Source organism: Meles meles, chromosome 1, assembly GCF_922984935.1.
Source record: "Meles meles chromosome 1, mMelMel3.1 paternal haplotype, whole genome shotgun sequence".
Classification (NCBI taxonomy): domain Eukaryota; kingdom Metazoa; phylum Chordata; class Mammalia; order Carnivora; family Mustelidae; genus Meles; species Meles meles.
In genome coordinates this window covers 162,159,708-162,176,643 of record NC_060066.1, presented here as the reverse complement: position 1 = coordinate 162,176,643, position 16,936 = coordinate 162,159,708, and the positions used below count along the sequence as shown (strand labels likewise).

Below are 16,936 nucleotides of genomic sequence, written 5' to 3'. Positions count from 1 at the left end.
AATCTTTAATCACGGTTTAACAGACACTGCATTATACTGTATTAGACACTGCGTTAGAAAGGGAGAAGCAGAGAGAGTAAGCCCAGCTTATAGCTACCATCCTTCAAAGATAGAAAGGGAACGTTAGAATTAAGTGAGACTCTTCGGTAGAGATGCCAAGAAAACCATTGCTGAAATACAAAATTTTGTTTTTCTGCAGTCTGGAGTTGAGTTCAGTGAAGTGACGTAGTTTACAAACCAGGGGAAATGAGGGCAAGAGCGGAAGTTCTGCTAAATCAGGAGAAACTGGCCAAAGGAAGCCAAGCTGCCTGTGCCATACAGGGTTGACTTCTTCTATATTCTCCATTTTTGTTTGCTGCTGTGTCAAGTTGGGTTGCCATGAAACCTGCGACCTGATTTTGTATTTTGAGGCACGCTAGTTGGAAGTTCTGAATCTGTCACAGAAAACAACAGCTTGTCTACCTGCAAACAAGGCTGTGAAAGTCATGCTATTCACCTTTTTTACCACACACACCATGCACAGAGCCCATCCTCAATGGAGTTGCTTGAGTTTATTCATTCTGTGTCTTCCTTCACATCCAGAACTCCATAAATCACCTGGAGAGCCTGCAAGTCTCAGTCTATGTTTCTTCCTCCCACCCCCACCACACCTGCGCTCTCCACATTCCCACCTGTCTCATTTCGGACACAGCCCTGGGCTGCTTAGATGTTTCTGAGAGTGTCATCAAGAGGACCAGCTGTTTTATCTCTGAAATCTGGGATTATCTCTGTTTAATTAAATCACTGGGCCTGCATCTGGTGGTAGATGATGATCAGATTTGGAAGAAGCAGGGACCCTGCTGAAATGAACAGTCACCTCTACTGGAGACTGCCTGAGGGGAACACTGTTTTAATGTGTTTCGTTTAGTTTCCTTTGGTTTCCTTTGGTTTTGTTTGGTCTCTTTCTCTTTCTTTGCTTTTCTTTGCTTTCTTTCCCCCTCCCTCCCTCCCTTCCTTCCTCCCTTTATAAAAAATTTTTTTTAAGATTTTATTTATTTATTTGACAGACAGAGATCACAAGCAGGCAGAGAGGCAAGCGGGGGGGGGGGGGGGCGGGGGGAGGCAGGCTTCCTGCAAGCAGGGAGCCCGATGCTGAGCTGGATCCCAGGACCCTGGGATCATGACCTGAGCCAAAGGGAGAGGCTTTAACCCACTGAGCCACCCAGGTGCCCCCCTTCCTCCCTTTTTAAAAAAAGTGTTTCTCATCAGATCCCAGGAGAGTTTGAGGTGGAGGAACTTGTAGGAAAAAAAAATTATTGCAAATGAGACTCAGATAGGGTGGTTATCAACAAACTTGGCTGAGAATGGGGGTCATCTGGACCAATTCTAAATGGCATAAACTGCCAAAGGCCACCCTGGAGAGAGACTGTCAGTACTTCAAAGTTTAGCCTGGGGATCACCCCCAGGAGACCCGCATCATGGTCAAGTAGCAACTTTAGATTCCGGCTGGATTAGAAACTGAGTTCCAGCATGGATCTAGTATAAATTTGGGCAGACTGTGTAAACTCTTACACCTCAGTTTGCTCACCTATAAAATGGGAATAATAACTACTTAATGGGGTTATTGCAAAAATTAAATGAGATAATATACAAAGTCTCTCAGATTAAAATAAAATGAAGCCCATCCCGATGTCTCCCAGGAATTTAGCAAACCGAGGCAGCCACGGAGGCATTCCTGAGGGCACTGGAGGTAGACTGCCTAAGTTTGAATTTGGACTCTACTAAATCTATGACCCTGGGAAAGTTACTGAATTGCTGTAGTGTAGTGTGTAGTGTGCTTCTCATCTGTAAAATAAAATGATCTATTACATATAAAATAAGACTCAGGTCATGAAATTTTGATGAAGATAAAATTAGCTCATGAATGTAAAGTGCTTAGAAAGTGCAGCTGGTACTCAATGAATGTTAACTATAATCATTATGACTACCTCTCTTAAGACAAGCTTCTGTGGGGTTATGAATGTTGGGGTATTCAAGTCCTGGCTATAGGCTGTGATCTGTAACAGTGCTGTCCAACAGAAATATAACGCAAGTCGCATAGATAGGTTTAAATTTTCTACTGAACACATAAAAAGAAAGAGATGCAATTAGCTTTAAAAATGTTCTTTACTGGGGCGCCTGGGTGGCTCAGTGGGTTGGGCCTCTGCCTTCGGCTCGGGTCATGGTCCCAGGGTTCTGGGATCGGGCCCCGCATCGGGCTCTCTGCTCTGCGGACAGCCTGCTTCCTCCTCTCTCTCTCTGCCTGCCTCTCTGCCTACTTGCGATCTCTGTCTGTCAAATAAATAAATAAATAAATAATCTTAAAAAAAAAATGTTCTTTACTTAATAAGATCTACAATATTGTAATTTTAACATATAACCAAATATGAAATTTACTGAGCTATTTTGCGTCATTTTTTTTCACCCAAAGTCCGTGCAATCCAGTGTGTATATTACCTATGCACACTGACTAGTCACATCTTATCACATTGGACCAGCCAAGTTTTAGTGCTCAGCAGCCCCACATGGCTAGTAACTTCCATGTTGGACAAGGTAAGAAATTCCAGATTCTAAAGCAAGTCCCTTTGCCTTGATGAGCCTCGATGATTTCATCTGTAAATTTAGAGATGACTTTCATGGCTTTGTTTGTGGAAGAAAATGAGCAAAATTGAAAGTGCTTTGTCAACTAGAAAGGCTATATGGAGTCTTTCTGCTCTCTGCAACACTTGACTGTCAAATGCAATGCCATCCTCACATGGCGAAGTTCCCCAAGTCCTATGCAATCTGAGAAATCACCCAGGAGAGCACCAGGTAAATGGAGCGTTCCTAAAGGTAGCTGGAAGAGATTTGGCTCATAATGTCTTGAGAGCCAGGAAAATTTCTAGCCCTCTTTCGTTCTCCACCTACCATATTTACTCCTACTGGCAAAAAACCTTTGCTTCTACCCTTCTACTCCCTATTCTTGAAATTCCTTTGACAACCTTCGTTCTCCAGCCAAAAACAGGGTTAAGGTGTAAATAACCCTTCCACTCCCTCTGATAACACCCTAGTTTGGGACCCCATTTCTTCTTAAGTCCTAACTTTTCCTGCAAGTAATAATCCCCGATATTAATAATCAAATGCTTATTCTTTATTCTATCCTATAGCCCTGACAATTTACTGCTATCAGATCAATAATTCATTTTCATATAGGCATCCTTGTAATAGCAAGAACACTGAACTTGGAGTCAGAAAGCCTAGATTCAAATCTCTAGGTTCTGCATTTACCACTTACGGGATTTGGAGGGAGACACTAAAACTCCCTGGACATCAGTCGCTTCCTCTATAAAATAGAGGCAATAATACATCTCTCATAAGCTCTGGTGAAGATTGAGAGTATACATATGAAAGGAATCTATAACTGCCAAGCATTGCACAACTGTAAAACAGTATTAAGATATTTATAAACTACTTTGTGTGTGCCATTCTTCTGTTGAACAATTTTCAATACTCTTCATTCCCTGACAAGTAAAGTCAGATACCTTAGTCTAGCATAAAAAGTTCTTCAAGATTGCCCTGACCACTCTACTTTTACAAATTTATTCCACCTGCTCCCTTACTAAAACCCAGTGTTCTAACCGAATAGGATTGTTGTATTTGATCTCCCCATACAGAACAAAATGGTGTAGTGTGCTTCTAATTTTATACCTTTATGCATGCTGTTCATTGTTTTACCTCATTTTTTTCCTCTCTCAAAATTCCATCCATTCTTTTTCTACCTGGCCAAATCTTTCTTGATCTCCCTTTCTCCTATGTCTTTAAGATCTTTTTGTGCTGCCTCTAAACTTACTTGTATCTTTCTTATGACAGTTGTCAAAATATTTGGAATTCTAGTATCGCTTGATGCAGAGACCTTCAGTAAGGTGCCTGAATACAGCTCTGCAGTGAGAGTCAAATCACAAGTTCTTCATGTGATTTTGTAGAAGTCTCCTTAAATGTCCCCCATATTAAAACTAGCCAGCATAGGGACACTTAGCTGGTTCAGTTGGTAGAACATGTGACTCTTAATCTCAGAGTCATGAGTTCAAGCACCATGTTGGGCTTGGAGCCTACTTTAAAAAACAAAAACTTAACCAACCTAGACATCTAATCAAGATATGAATGCAAAAGAAATGTAGAGCCCATTAATTGTGGTAACTTGGAATAAATCAGTAAAAAAGGTGGTTTGTTTGATGAGTAATAAAAAAGAAAGTATACCAAGAACAAGAATTCCTGACATTGTTTCTCTGATAATGTTCAGTAGCAGAGGCCCCATTCCTTTGGGTTAATCGATATCCCATCTATTGGTATGTTGGGCAAGTCAGCAGTGCAAACAATATTTTTTGAGCTTCTACTAGATGATAGATGCTGTCCTGCATAAAAGATCAGACAAAAAGACATGTTCCCTTCTCTCAAGAAGGTTATCGAATGGGTGTGATAAACCAAGAGAAATAATTTAAATGAAATATGGTTAGTTGGAAATAAAGGGAAGGGAGCTTAATCCAACCTCAAAATATTTAGAAAAACCTGTAAAGTGATAACTCTGGACTGAATCCTAAAAGAGAAGTAAAAATTAGCCAGGTGAATAAAGCTGGGAAGGGCACTTCAGAGAGAGTAGAAAAAACTGCAGTCTACCTCAGTAGTAGAGTTGAATACTTCAGACTTGAGGAAAGTGACATAATCATCCAATTTACACCCCCACCCACCCCACCAACCCCCCACTGATTTTGTGCTTACCAAGCAATCTTATGAATAGAAATTGGTCTCCTATGTCAAGGAATGTGGAATGATTAGATGACATGAAAATCTCCCCCAAATTATTACTCTCTATAAGTTGTTTGGTCTCTTCTCAACTTCTTGTGAATTGGACTAATATAAACAGAACGAAGTTAAATCACACTGACAAAAATCACATTCTGGACCTGTAAAGCCGAAGTGACTGGGAGTTTTGGTCGCCAGCCAAATACCACCCTCCTAGAGGCTGTCTGATTTCTACTTGTGAGCATCTCAAGCCTATTTACCTGACTCCTTGTCCATGGCTCTGTAACTCTAGGCACAGCAGCTCCTGCATAGGTTACTGCAATAAAATAAATAATAATGCTACTAGCAACTGGCATGAATACTTTACTAGGTGCTGGGTACTATGCTACGTGTTTTGATGTGGATATTTCATTTACTCCACATACAACTTGGTGGGAAAGATATACAAAGCTGTGGGAAGGATGAGGAAATTAAGGCTTAAAGAAATGAAGTAACTTGTCCAGGTTCACACTGCTAATAAAACAAACGGCAGGGCCAGAAATCAGACTCCTATTTGTCTTCCTCCAGACCCTGGGCTTTTAAGTATAATTTAGCTGGCCTCCTTTCCTGCCTTCAAGTTTATTCTTCAAATTGCAAGTAGAGTGATCTTTTTAAAATGCAAATTTGGCTAGGCCACTCCTTTGATAAAGCTCCAAAAAGGTTTCCCATTGATTTCAGAATGAAGTCCAAAGTCCTCTCCATGGCCTTCCTTGGCTTTATACAACCTGATCTAAACTTCCCATACTACTCTTTCTCTCTCTGTGTACCTGCCAGGTACTGCTCTCAGTTCGGTGAGCTTACCTGCTGTTATCCCTGCCTAGAATGTTCTTTCCTATTTGTACCCAAGGGGGTTTTGGGTTTTTGTTGTTTTTTTTCTTAAGATATTTATTTATTTATGACTGAATGAGAGAGAGAGACCGAGCTGAGGGAGGGACAGAGGGAGAGAATCTCAAGCAGACTCCTCACCTACGGAGGACTCAGTCCGGAGACCCCAAGATCACAACCTGAGCCGAAACCCAAGAGTCGGACATGCAACCGACTGAGCCACCCAGATGCCCCTGTTTGAATCTCATAACCTTCCAAGGTACAACTTCCCTGAACTCCCTCCGTCACATCCCCGCTCCTCAGATTTTTGGGTCCTCTGTTATCCCTGTGCCAAATTCTTAGGACAATCTACACTTCTTACTAGCTCCTTTCCCAATTTTAATTAAGTAAGTTCTTGTGTAATTGTCTATTTCTGCTAGAATATAGGTTTAAAATAAGCAAAAACAATGTCTGTAAAATTTACCGCTATATCCTCAGAGTTTCCTGCTGTGCCTAGGACATAATAGGCACTCAAAAAATCTATTCATTAATATGGTGTGTATGTATATTGGTATGTGCGTGTGTGTATATATATATGTATGTATATAGGTACACATTTATAATAGCGTATATAGCATATATTGTGTATGTGTGTATATGTGTGTGTATATATATATACACATATACATATATATATAAAACATAATATATAGACATATACATTACACAGCCATAAAAAAGATGAGTTGCCATTAGCAATGACATCGATGTTCCTAGAGTATACTATGCTAAGTGAAAAGGTCAGATTTAGAAAGACAAATACCATATGATTTCACTCATATGTGGGATCTAAAAGAACAAATGAATAAACAAACAAACCCCAGCATCAAACCTGTAAATAATAGGGAATAAAATGGTTTCAGGAGATGGCGGCCAGGAGGAGGGGCAAAATGGGCTAAGGGGAACAGGCTTCCAGTTATGGAATGAATAAATCACAGGAACAAAAGGCACAGCATAAGGAATGTGACTGATGATATTGTAATCGTGTTTATGCTGACAGATGATAGTTGCACTTGTGGTGAGCATAGCATAACCTTTAGAGAAGTTGAACCACTGTGTTCTGCACCTGAAACTAATTGTGTGTCAAATCTACTCAAAACATTTTTTTTAATTGTGTCATGTCCAACAAACAACAAATAGTCAATATTTATCTGGTACATGCTGTCCTAAGCATTTTACATTTATTTACTAATTAAATACTACAATCTGTTATAGAGTTACTGTTTTTATTCTCATTACATGGGGGAGGAAACTGAGGCATAGAGAAGTTAAGTAACTTCTTTAATGTGAGGTAACATTAAGTGGTGATATTGGAATATGAGCCCTGACAGTCTGGTTCCAGAGATCGAGCTTTTAACCACTATTATATATTCTTCATAAATATCTCTTGCCTATATTTAATGTATTAGAAAAATATTTGGATAGCAACTTACCTCCAACTTTGATCACTTTCTTGTGTCACTGGTCTTTAACACTAACATAGGTGGACAGTGAAGTTCCTTGAGCACTTTTTCCCATTGATGATGCATATTATTGCCTAGATGAGTACAGATTCCTATTAGTAAGTAAATGCCAAAGTCAGAGTCCTTCTGAAGAGCAGGTGTCCTAAAGGGGAAGGACATTGGAAGAGGGGGAGGTGAGGCAGAAGGCAACAGAGGTTGAGGCTGGTGCATCCAAACCACAGTTTTGCCCTAACCCCACCTGTGTGAAAGAAAAAGTTGGACCATTTGTTTATAACAGACCCCATGGCTTAGTAAAAATTACCATGGAATTTAATTAAAATCAGAGAAGTTAGTTTCTCTCCCTCCCTCCCTCCCTCCCTCCCTCCCTCTGTCCTTCCTCTCAATCTCTCATCTCATCTCTCTCTCTCATTGGATGATTGAGCAAATCATTAAACACCAATGAGCCTCAACTTCCTCACATGCACAATGGAAGATTTTAATAATAAAGATTTTAATAATAATATAATAATAATAATAATGCATAATAATACTTTCTATCTCTTCTTTTTAGTCCCTTAAAAGTATCTTCTGATGAATGATATTGATATTTTTGATTGGGAAAGGAATGGAAACATATCACTTGTGCATATATTAAACTTCTAATTATGACAAAAAATAATTTCTATCTCATGGGATTTATTTTTCAAGGAAAAACTAAGATTTGCCAGTGAAAGTACTTGGTAAACTGTCAAGTTATATGTGCAAAAGCTAGTTGTGACTGGAGGTGTTTTTTTGAACTTGTAGTCTTAGAGGAGTTTGCTAAAGAGACCGGCATCAAAATGACCTACTTTTCACTGTTATTTCTCTTGAGGGCTGTGAACCTTCTCTTCCACGAATCCACTCACAGTGAAATCCCTGTCATATGCAATTGCAAAGTTCCGTATTTATAAAGACACATTGACAAAGTCCTGCCTAGAGAAAGGCCACATAGGGCTTACAAGCTGCCTTTGGAAGAACTGTGTTACAGAATGTATAAATGTCTTCCAGTTTCTGTGATTTGTTCTAAGAATGGTTTACTCAAGGTTAAAGCAACATGCCTTCTCGAAATGTTGCACTCTAACCCAGGTACATTTCATTTACCAGATATTCATCAGAAGAAAAGAAATATCTTGGACATAAGAACTTACAATCAAAAGAAAAGTATTGCTAGTAAAAGGGGAAAAGGTCATAACCAAGACCACTAAATACATAGGCCAATAGCCACAACTTAACACCTTGAAATAAAGAGAGGCTGATTTCCATATGTATGAAACTGTTTTGCATTTTAACAAATATTGCATTGTGAGGAGGAACAGAGGAATGAAATAAGCCTGCTAACTTCAAGGCACAAAGAACCTAGAGAAGACATTTACAGGGTTAGAAGCTTGTGGCTAAAGCTAGAGTCATAAGCTGAATACAGAGAATCCAATTAATACACGCTTCTCACTTCCAAGGATCAGAAGAGTGGTTTCTTAGTTTCCTTGATGAAGGACTTCTTTAATATTTTTTTCCCTGCTGTGGAATCCTTGCTTTAGAAGTTTTGTCTACAAAAACAAAAACTGTATTTAAGGGTAATAATTAGTCTATCAAATTCAAATTTTAAGCTATTTTATAGAGCCTATTTAATGCTATTTCAGTTATTATGGTATTCACAAATTAAGAGCTAGGGAGGGTCTTGAGATACTTTTCCTTTCAATGTCAAGGGTTTCCTTTATTTGGGGCTTTAAAAGTGTGGATTTTCTGTAACTCTGTGTTCCGTGTTCAGCCTTCACAGAGAACTCCCGGTCATGTTGGGAAAAGCTCCATGCTGCTTTGCCCCCATACCCATGTGTCATTGGGCCATTGCGTAAAGTCATGGTGTAGTTTGGATACTGATCAAAGGTACTCAGCCAGGTGATGGGGAGAGCTGAAATTCAGCCCATGCGTCACTTCTCAAGCTTTCTGCCCAAAGGCTGTGTCTGCCAAGAGAGGGCACATTTTTCTAATTTTCACCAAGGCAGGGACAGGGGGCAGGGGGCAAGGGTGGGGAGGAAGCTGCTAAGGCACCCAGTTTCATAGATGGACCATGCTAGAGAATGGGAAAGCCATATCTTATATAATCACTCAATGCAATGGACCATGTTTTAGGACAGGGGGCAGGGGACAGGGGGCAGGGGTGGGGAGGAAGCTGCTAAGGCACCCAGTTTCACAGATGGACCATGCTAGAGAATGGGAAAGCCATTTCTTATATAATCACTCAATGCAATGGACCATGTTTTGTTCGTTGCTGTGACACCCAGCCCCTAGCATCAGGCTTGGCATATACTAAATACTCAGTGTATTTTGTGGAATGAATAAATAATCAGCTCTCTTGTATAGTTCTCTACAGCTGAAGGTCCACTGACTGGTCTGATGTTATTAGTCAGGATTCAGTGAAAGCAGAATGATATATCAGGCCAGATCTATATTTTAGAAGTGAACACCAAAAAACTCTAACCCAACCAAGAGGCAGGTCTGTCTGAGGTCAGACAGTGGGAGGGACACTTCAGGATTTCATGGCCACTTACACATGCTCCTCTCCCTAGGACCAGGCCAAAACTCCACCCAACTCAGCTATGAGGTATGTGGCAATCTATCTGCAGGAAAGTGACCAGAAACAGGGAGAAGGCTGGGGATGGGGGGGCCAGGGCAACAAAAATTTCCTGACACATGCCAGCACTGTATCAAACATTGGCATGGTTTGCTTCCCTTTATTCTCATAGCTCTTTTTGCCATCTTCCTGTTTTACAGGTAAAGAAAGGGGCGTAGCCAGGATACTCATCTTGTTTGAGGTTACACAGCTAGTAAAGGAATGGCACCGTCAGGATTTATGAACGTCTGGGTCAGACTGCCATGTGAATTTTGAGTTCGTAGGAGCATGCTGGTCTATGCAATATAAACTAACATTTGGGGGAGGTGTTTCTCAGCTGTGCTGGATTTATTCGAATTCTGTTGATACTCATTGCTATAGTTCGACAAAAGGAAAGGAAATGGGTGTTTTTTTAAGAAATCCTGTTTTGTTTTTTCAAGTGGGCTTCCCTAGATGGGGCTATCTGTTGAAAGCATGCTTGGAAAATCAGAAAGATGGAGAACAGTGCACAAATCACAAGTGTTAGGAGGCATTGAGTTTTCATAAAATGAACACACTCATGTAACTAGTCGTCAGAGGAAGAAATGGACCATTACCCGTCCCTGTAGAAGCCCTCCCACCCCTGCTAAGTCCCTTCCAGTCACTAGCCCTCCACAGTCACTAGTATCTTGACTTCTGATATTGTAGATTCATTTTTGCCTCTTTTGAACTTTATATGTTGAATCCCATTTTTATGCACTTTGCAATATCTGGTTTCTTTTGCTTGACATTTATATTTATTAGATTCATCCCTTTTGTTGCATGCGGAGTTGTTCTGACCGATTTAACTACTACACAACCTTGCAAATAACTACCAGCTTTGCTACTGGGAAGTTAGTGGGATTATGTGAGGCAGCTAAATAAGAGGTTATTTACATTTCTTTTCTGTGTGCTATCTTTGGGTAGAAGGTGGAATGACTAGATTGATAGGTTTTTGATACATACAGAGCTACCTTAAAATTGCATTTAGAATGATCCCCTGTATCAGGAATCTAAAATAATAAAACAGATAAAAACTGAGAGTAGAATGGTATTTGCCAAGGCTTGGGGGAAAGGTGATTGGGAAGGTGTTGATCAAAAGGTCCATAGTTTCAGATATGAAAATGAGTAAGTCCTAAAGATTACTGTATAGCATGGTGCATATAGTTAACAATAATGCATCATATACTTAAAAATTGGTTAAGAGGGTAGGTCCTATGTTAACTATTCTCGTAACACATGCACACACACAGAGGGTGGGAGAGAGCTTTTAGAGGTGTTGGTTAAGTTTATGGCATTGTTTATGATGATGGCTTCACAGGTGTATGCTTATCTTCAAACTCATCAAGATATACACATTAAACACGCACAGCCCTTTTGTATGTCAATCATATGTAATAAAAATGCATTGAGTTATTGCTTGTAAAAAATTTATATTTGGGCTATGATGTGATGCTCGCACTTGCTGAATTCTCATCTGCATTAGAGTTATGATACTTAGGGTTTCAAAGTTTAAATGATATAGGTGTGGAAGGGGCCTCTGTCTCCACTTTTCCCAGAGATCAGTAGGAAAATTGCACTTGCCTACACTGAGTGACAGCACTCTTAGGGCACTTGAGGTCTGTTACTACCTGGGCCACTAACTTCATTACTGCTAAAATCTATTTCCATGTTTTCCAGCTATGAGGAGTTAGCTCTTTGTGGCCAGGCTGAGGTTTCTCATTACCCTTTCCCATCCCATCTCTGGGTCTGTCCTTTCCCACACCTCTCTCTCTCTCTCTCTCTACACACACACACACACACACACACACACTCTCTCTCTCTCTCTCTCTCTTCTACTGGCTTTGTGTGGGGAAAAAACTGGGGAAAATGGAATGTGGGGTGACCATTAGCTGAACTGGAAAAGTATTAAAACAGAAAAGGGGATCTCATTGACCGAGGAAAAGAATATAACTCAACAGTTTGTATCGTATGATCTCCACGCACATACATGAACAGATATGTTCATTAATAATGGAGATTTAGTAAAAATGTGACATTTTACATTTTTATCATTTCCAATTTTTGCTTCTCTCTAAGGTACCTGTATCCCAACTGTAATAATAAATGTGATATTGACATAACATGCACAGTACTTAAATGTCAACAGTCTGGTTTTGTGTGCATTCTCCTATTGTACCTTCTGTGTGAGAATAGGGTAAGTCTTCTTCTTAACCCTCATTTTCAAGATAACGAAATTTAGTCTCAGCACACTTACGTAACTTGCCTTAGGTCAGCCACTGAAGCAAGATGAAGGACCAGAACCATACTGGATCTTCTGAGTAAATACTGCACAGCCTTCCCGTGCTACTGACTACGTTAGGTACAGCAGAAAAGGGAAGAGGAGACTCAAGAAGGTGACAACATTTAAGAAAGCAGTTACACAATTTTAAGTAGAAAATACCCAAGGGTAAGACACCACTTTAAATCAGCATTTTCAGGGATTCGTGCATTTTTAGTGCAGAGCTGGATCCTTTAGTTCATAGACCAAGATACGGTCTTGCCAGGAATCTTGCTCTAAATAATTCAACCTCTGACTTCTTGGCTTGTGCCTTAAGGTAAATTTGAGATAATCATACCTCTTTGGTGGCTATCACAGAGATGTTGCAAGGATAAATGAGTAGTGTGCTTGGCGCTCCTTTGAGAAGAGGGCTTTATGAATGCCACATATTATTACCAGATTAATATTAACTATAATTATTTGTCCATCCTCTCTTCCTGTTTCTCAGGGTCAAATGCAATACCTACCAGACTTATAAGAGGAAGTAAATGTTCCTTTTCCACTCTTCTTAGAGGGAAGGACACATAGGAGTTTGGTTCTCCTTGTCCCTTTGGAAATTTGTGGCAAATAGGGTCAACCCCATGACTCTACATGGTCCCATCACCTGCTCTTAGCCCCTTGAGACTTGCTTCTGTGGCATTAAGCATTGTTCCTTCTCAGAGCCATCTTTGCAAGCAGGAAATGATCAGCTTCATGGGCAGGCAGCCTATGCAAGGTGCAGAGAGCCCCACATCCAGCCGGGCCCATCGCTGCTGTCTTGAATTTTGTAATAATTTGGTCTTTGTTCTTGTGTTCGGAGGTGAAGTCTGAAGGGGAAAATAGAGTATACCCCAGTGGCTTGGAGCCTTGGCTTGTATGCTCTCATACCTTTCTTTGGCCACTTGCCTGCCTCCCCTGGACATGTTTTCAGCTACCCATTTCCCGGATTCCCTGGCACCCCAAAACTCATCCAGCATCCCCTATCCTTGCCATCCATCCACAGAGGGGCCCTGGGTGCAGGTGCAGAGAGGGTCTGAGTTGGGCATGTGTGACTTGCCAAGTCTCAGATGGGGCGTGGTAGCAGCCATCCTGGGCTGAGCTGGCATCTGTACCAGGGGAGATGGGCTGTGTCTTGGTGGGAGGGAGCCTCTTGTCCTACCCTGACCTAGGTATCTAGTATGCCTCAATGCAGAGCTTGTGGCATCCTTAGAAACTGACTAGCTGCTGTGGAGTGAGGTGTCAGTATTGTTGGGAAGAGACATCCCCAGAGCATTAGTCTGGCAACTGGTGGTTAGGGGTACCCCTATAACTTGTGAACTGTCTATTGCCCTAGTCACCAGATACAGGGCCAGGGGTCCTGTGAAGTTCTGCACTCTTCTCATGGTATCCTTATGCCCGAGGGAACACAATATCAGAGAGAAAAGTATTAGCTTTGCAACTTTTCTGTAAATCTAGAGTTATTCTAAAATAAAAAGTTTACTGAAGCAAAAACACACAAACAAAACACCATCATGACAAGCTGAGAGAGAGAGACTCCAGAAGAAAGAAAAAGAGCTTCATATTTTCCTATATTCAACAGCACTTTTCCTGCTGTTTGAACAAGGAGCTCTCCCCATTTTCATTTTACACTAGGCCCTACAAATTATATAGCTGATTGGGCCTGTAAAACCTTCTTGGGGTGCACAAGTCCTCTCTCTCCCTTCCTGTTCCTCCCCACTCCCAAACGCCAGGCCTCTGGATTACTGGATTACCACTAATAGTTACACTCCTATGTATTGCTCATCTACTGAGAGCTGGCTACCGTTACCAGAAGCTTTATATAGTCTGTCTCTAATCCTTTTATAACTTCATGACATAAGTATTCTTATCTTTATTTTAAGATGTAGGAAACTGAGCTCCAGGATCGCACTGTCAACGGTAGAAGAGAAGCTCAAAATACATGAGTCTCACTCCAAAGCTAGTGCTCTCTCCACAGTCTACAGACGCCCCATTCAGTCTCTGGGTAGCCAAGTATTTGCAGGCTCCTCAGGCAGGCACTTTGGTCTCTGTTCCTCTGAATATTTACCTAGTATCTTGTAGGCAGTAGGGTCTAAAATGGGACACAGAGTCTTGACTATATATTAAGAATCTAAAAAGGAGGGGCGGCTGGGGGGCTTAGTCACTAAACATCTGCCTTCAGCTCAGGTCATGATCCCAGGGTCCTAGGATCAACCCCCATTTTGGGCTCCCGCTCAGCGGGGAGTCTACTTCTCCCTCTCCAGCTCCCCCTGCTTGTGTTCCCTCTCTTGCTGTCTCTCTCTTGTCATTCATAAATAAAATCTTTAAGAAAAAAAATAAAAGAATCTAAAAAGGAACAAATCCTCAATAACTTCCACACTAACTTCAAAAAACTTTCCCTTAAAAAAATACTGTAGCTGGGGTGCCTGGGTGGCTCAGTGGGTTAAAGCTCTGCCTTTGGCTCAGATCATGGTCTCAGGGTCCTGGGATCAAGCCCTGCGTCGGGCTCTCTGCTCAGCGGGGAGCCTGCTTCCTCCTCTCTCTCTGCCTGCCTCTCTGCCTACTTGTGATCTCTCTCTGTCTGTCAAATAAATAAATTAAAAAAAAAAATACTGTAGCTGACCACAATAAGAAAGGGCAGTAGGGTAAGGGCCTGTCACATCCACTGGCTGGTCACGGGCATTGTCACTACTGGACCAATTCTGGGAGCTCACCTGTGCTTGCGCTGGGTCATAGACCGTGGATGAGCTGTGCGTTGGTGGATCTTTGAAATGTCCTCCTCCTTCCTAGTGCTTCTGCTGCTATAATTATTATGTTTCCATTGTCAACCGTGAGTGGAAATTGGATCCCTTTTTTCCTTCTCCATGAAGGGAAATGGGGTGGATCATCTTACAGTCCTTTTGTGTTCAAAAGGTCATTGTCCTTTCAAAAGTCCATTCAAAAGGCTTAGAGCATCCTAGGTACTGAAAATCAGGGGTTGTGATGCAGAAGACACCAAGGTAGTAAAGCCCAAGTAATTGGGAAGTAGTTGGACTTTTCCTTTGATGAGAGGCTGGGGATGGGATGAAAGAGTTCTGGCAGTTGAGGAAAGCTTCCTGGGAAGAAGTGCTCTCTGGAAGGAACTGGGGGCGGGGAGGTGGAACACACTACAGAGTGAGTGATGAGAGTCTGCATTTTGAAGCAGCCCAGCAAGACTGAGGAGGGAAGGAGAAGAAGGTATGTGTAAGTCTGGCTTGAGATGAGTTTTACTGAAAACACCTCAATTCTCGTCTGCACGTTTTTGAGGAGTGTGAAAAAAATGGAGGAAGTCACCTCCAGTGGTTTTGTGGCTTTTTAAGTATGACATACAGGATATTGAGTATTAACCCCACATTATCCTGAGGTGTATGCCTATTTGAGGGATAAATAAAACATCTATTCTCTGAAGTGTGCGTCTGTGGACAAGCAATCCCAGTCCCCTGGGGTCTCTCTTGTGCTAATTCTCTTTTCTGCTTGAAATGTGAGCGTCACACACAGAAAATGTCAAATAATAATAAAAGGGTATGGGGTCTCCCTCAGATTTCTGTGTGAACATAGGAAATATGTATTCTAAATTTGACAGGAATGTATGCCATCTTCTCTGTAATAGAATTCCATACAAGATTTTTAGTTTTATTAGTGCCTATTGTGTGTTTGCTTTGCAGAAAGCTTGATGGAATGAATGAATGTTATTCCCCTCAAAAATCAGGCACGGATGCAGGAGAGTCTGACTGACTTTTATCACTGTCTGTAGCCTCGTTCATTCATCCAGCATTCATAAAGTTAATTCAGTGTTTATTAACATAGAGTTCTTAAGTCAATAGTCTTGAGTATTTAGTTTAGACTCACAAACGTTTGGGTACGAAGTGATATGTCGTGACCATTCAGAAAGAGCTTTATTATCCAGCAAAAAAAATTTGATCTTAAAAACAATATTCTTTGAATGGACTACCAAGAAGTATTTCCAGAAAGTCCTGAGTCCCACAACCACAAATCAGAGCCCCCGGGGCTTTCATGGAAGTGAAAATCTGCGGTGTTCACATCAGGCTCCACCTGAAAGTCCGGTTCAGAATTTCCCTGTGACCCTGGCAGTTGCAGAAGAGAAGTTTTAAGCTTTGTTTAGTATAACAAGAGCTGCCTACTGGGGACAGTAAGCGTGTTCCTGTAAAACTCCAGTTTCTCTCAGACCCACTCCTATCTGGGAAACCTCATCTTGCCTTTAGTTAAAGGAGGGATTCAGAAGCGGGGAGGAAGAGCCTACACCTCTTGCTTGAGTGGGTCAGTGTTTGCCAAGTTAAAAGTTCCTCCAACATGTACACATGCCCGGGAATGAATGACTGTGTAGCCTTCCAACGCAGCTCTGGGTCCCCGCCCCTCCCAAGTGGTCGACGGTGTGTGTCTCGTTTAGAAGAAAAGCAGAATGAGAAAAGGCTTTCCTCATTTCTCCTCCAGACTGCAAACACTCAGAAATGACATCACGCACCCTAAAGAGCCCCAGGATGACTAAGGCAGCGAGAGCCTGAGAAAACTCACTGCTTCTGCCTTTAGTTTTAGGACGCATGTATGCAGATGAGCTTCTAAGAGATGGTTCCCCGCCTCCTGCCTCAGAGGAAGTTTCTTGGTAGATCGCGGACACCTCATCCCCGCGGGGGGGCGTGGGGGGGGGCGGGGGGCGGTGGTGAAAACTTGGCACCAGCCGTCCCGGGCAGAGCACCGCGGTGATTTGTTCTCCCGGTGGAGAGAGCTGGAAGGAAGGAGTCGGCGCGCAAATAATGAAGGAGCACGCGGCCACCTTCAGTAGCTCCGGGATCGGCG

At 41.7% G+C, this 16,936-nt stretch overlaps 1 protein-coding gene across 4 annotated transcripts in view; it reads left to right on the top strand.

Moving 5' to 3' along the window:
- The window catches only part of PDE4B (phosphodiesterase 4B), a 567,587-nt gene that overhangs the window by 509,506 nt on the left and 41,145 nt on the right, over positions 1-16,936 (top strand). Inside the window, exon 1 of one of the 4 annotated variants that reach the window (XM_046017700.1) lies at positions 16,494-16,742. The exons of the other annotated variants lie outside the window; for them this stretch is intronic. Coding sequence (XP_045873656.1) covers positions 16,706-16,742 — 37 coding nt within the window. The 5' untranslated portion in view covers positions 16,494-16,705. Of the gene's footprint in view, positions 1-16,493; positions 16,743-16,936 lie in introns of those variants that run through there. 4 annotated transcript variants of the gene reach the window in all.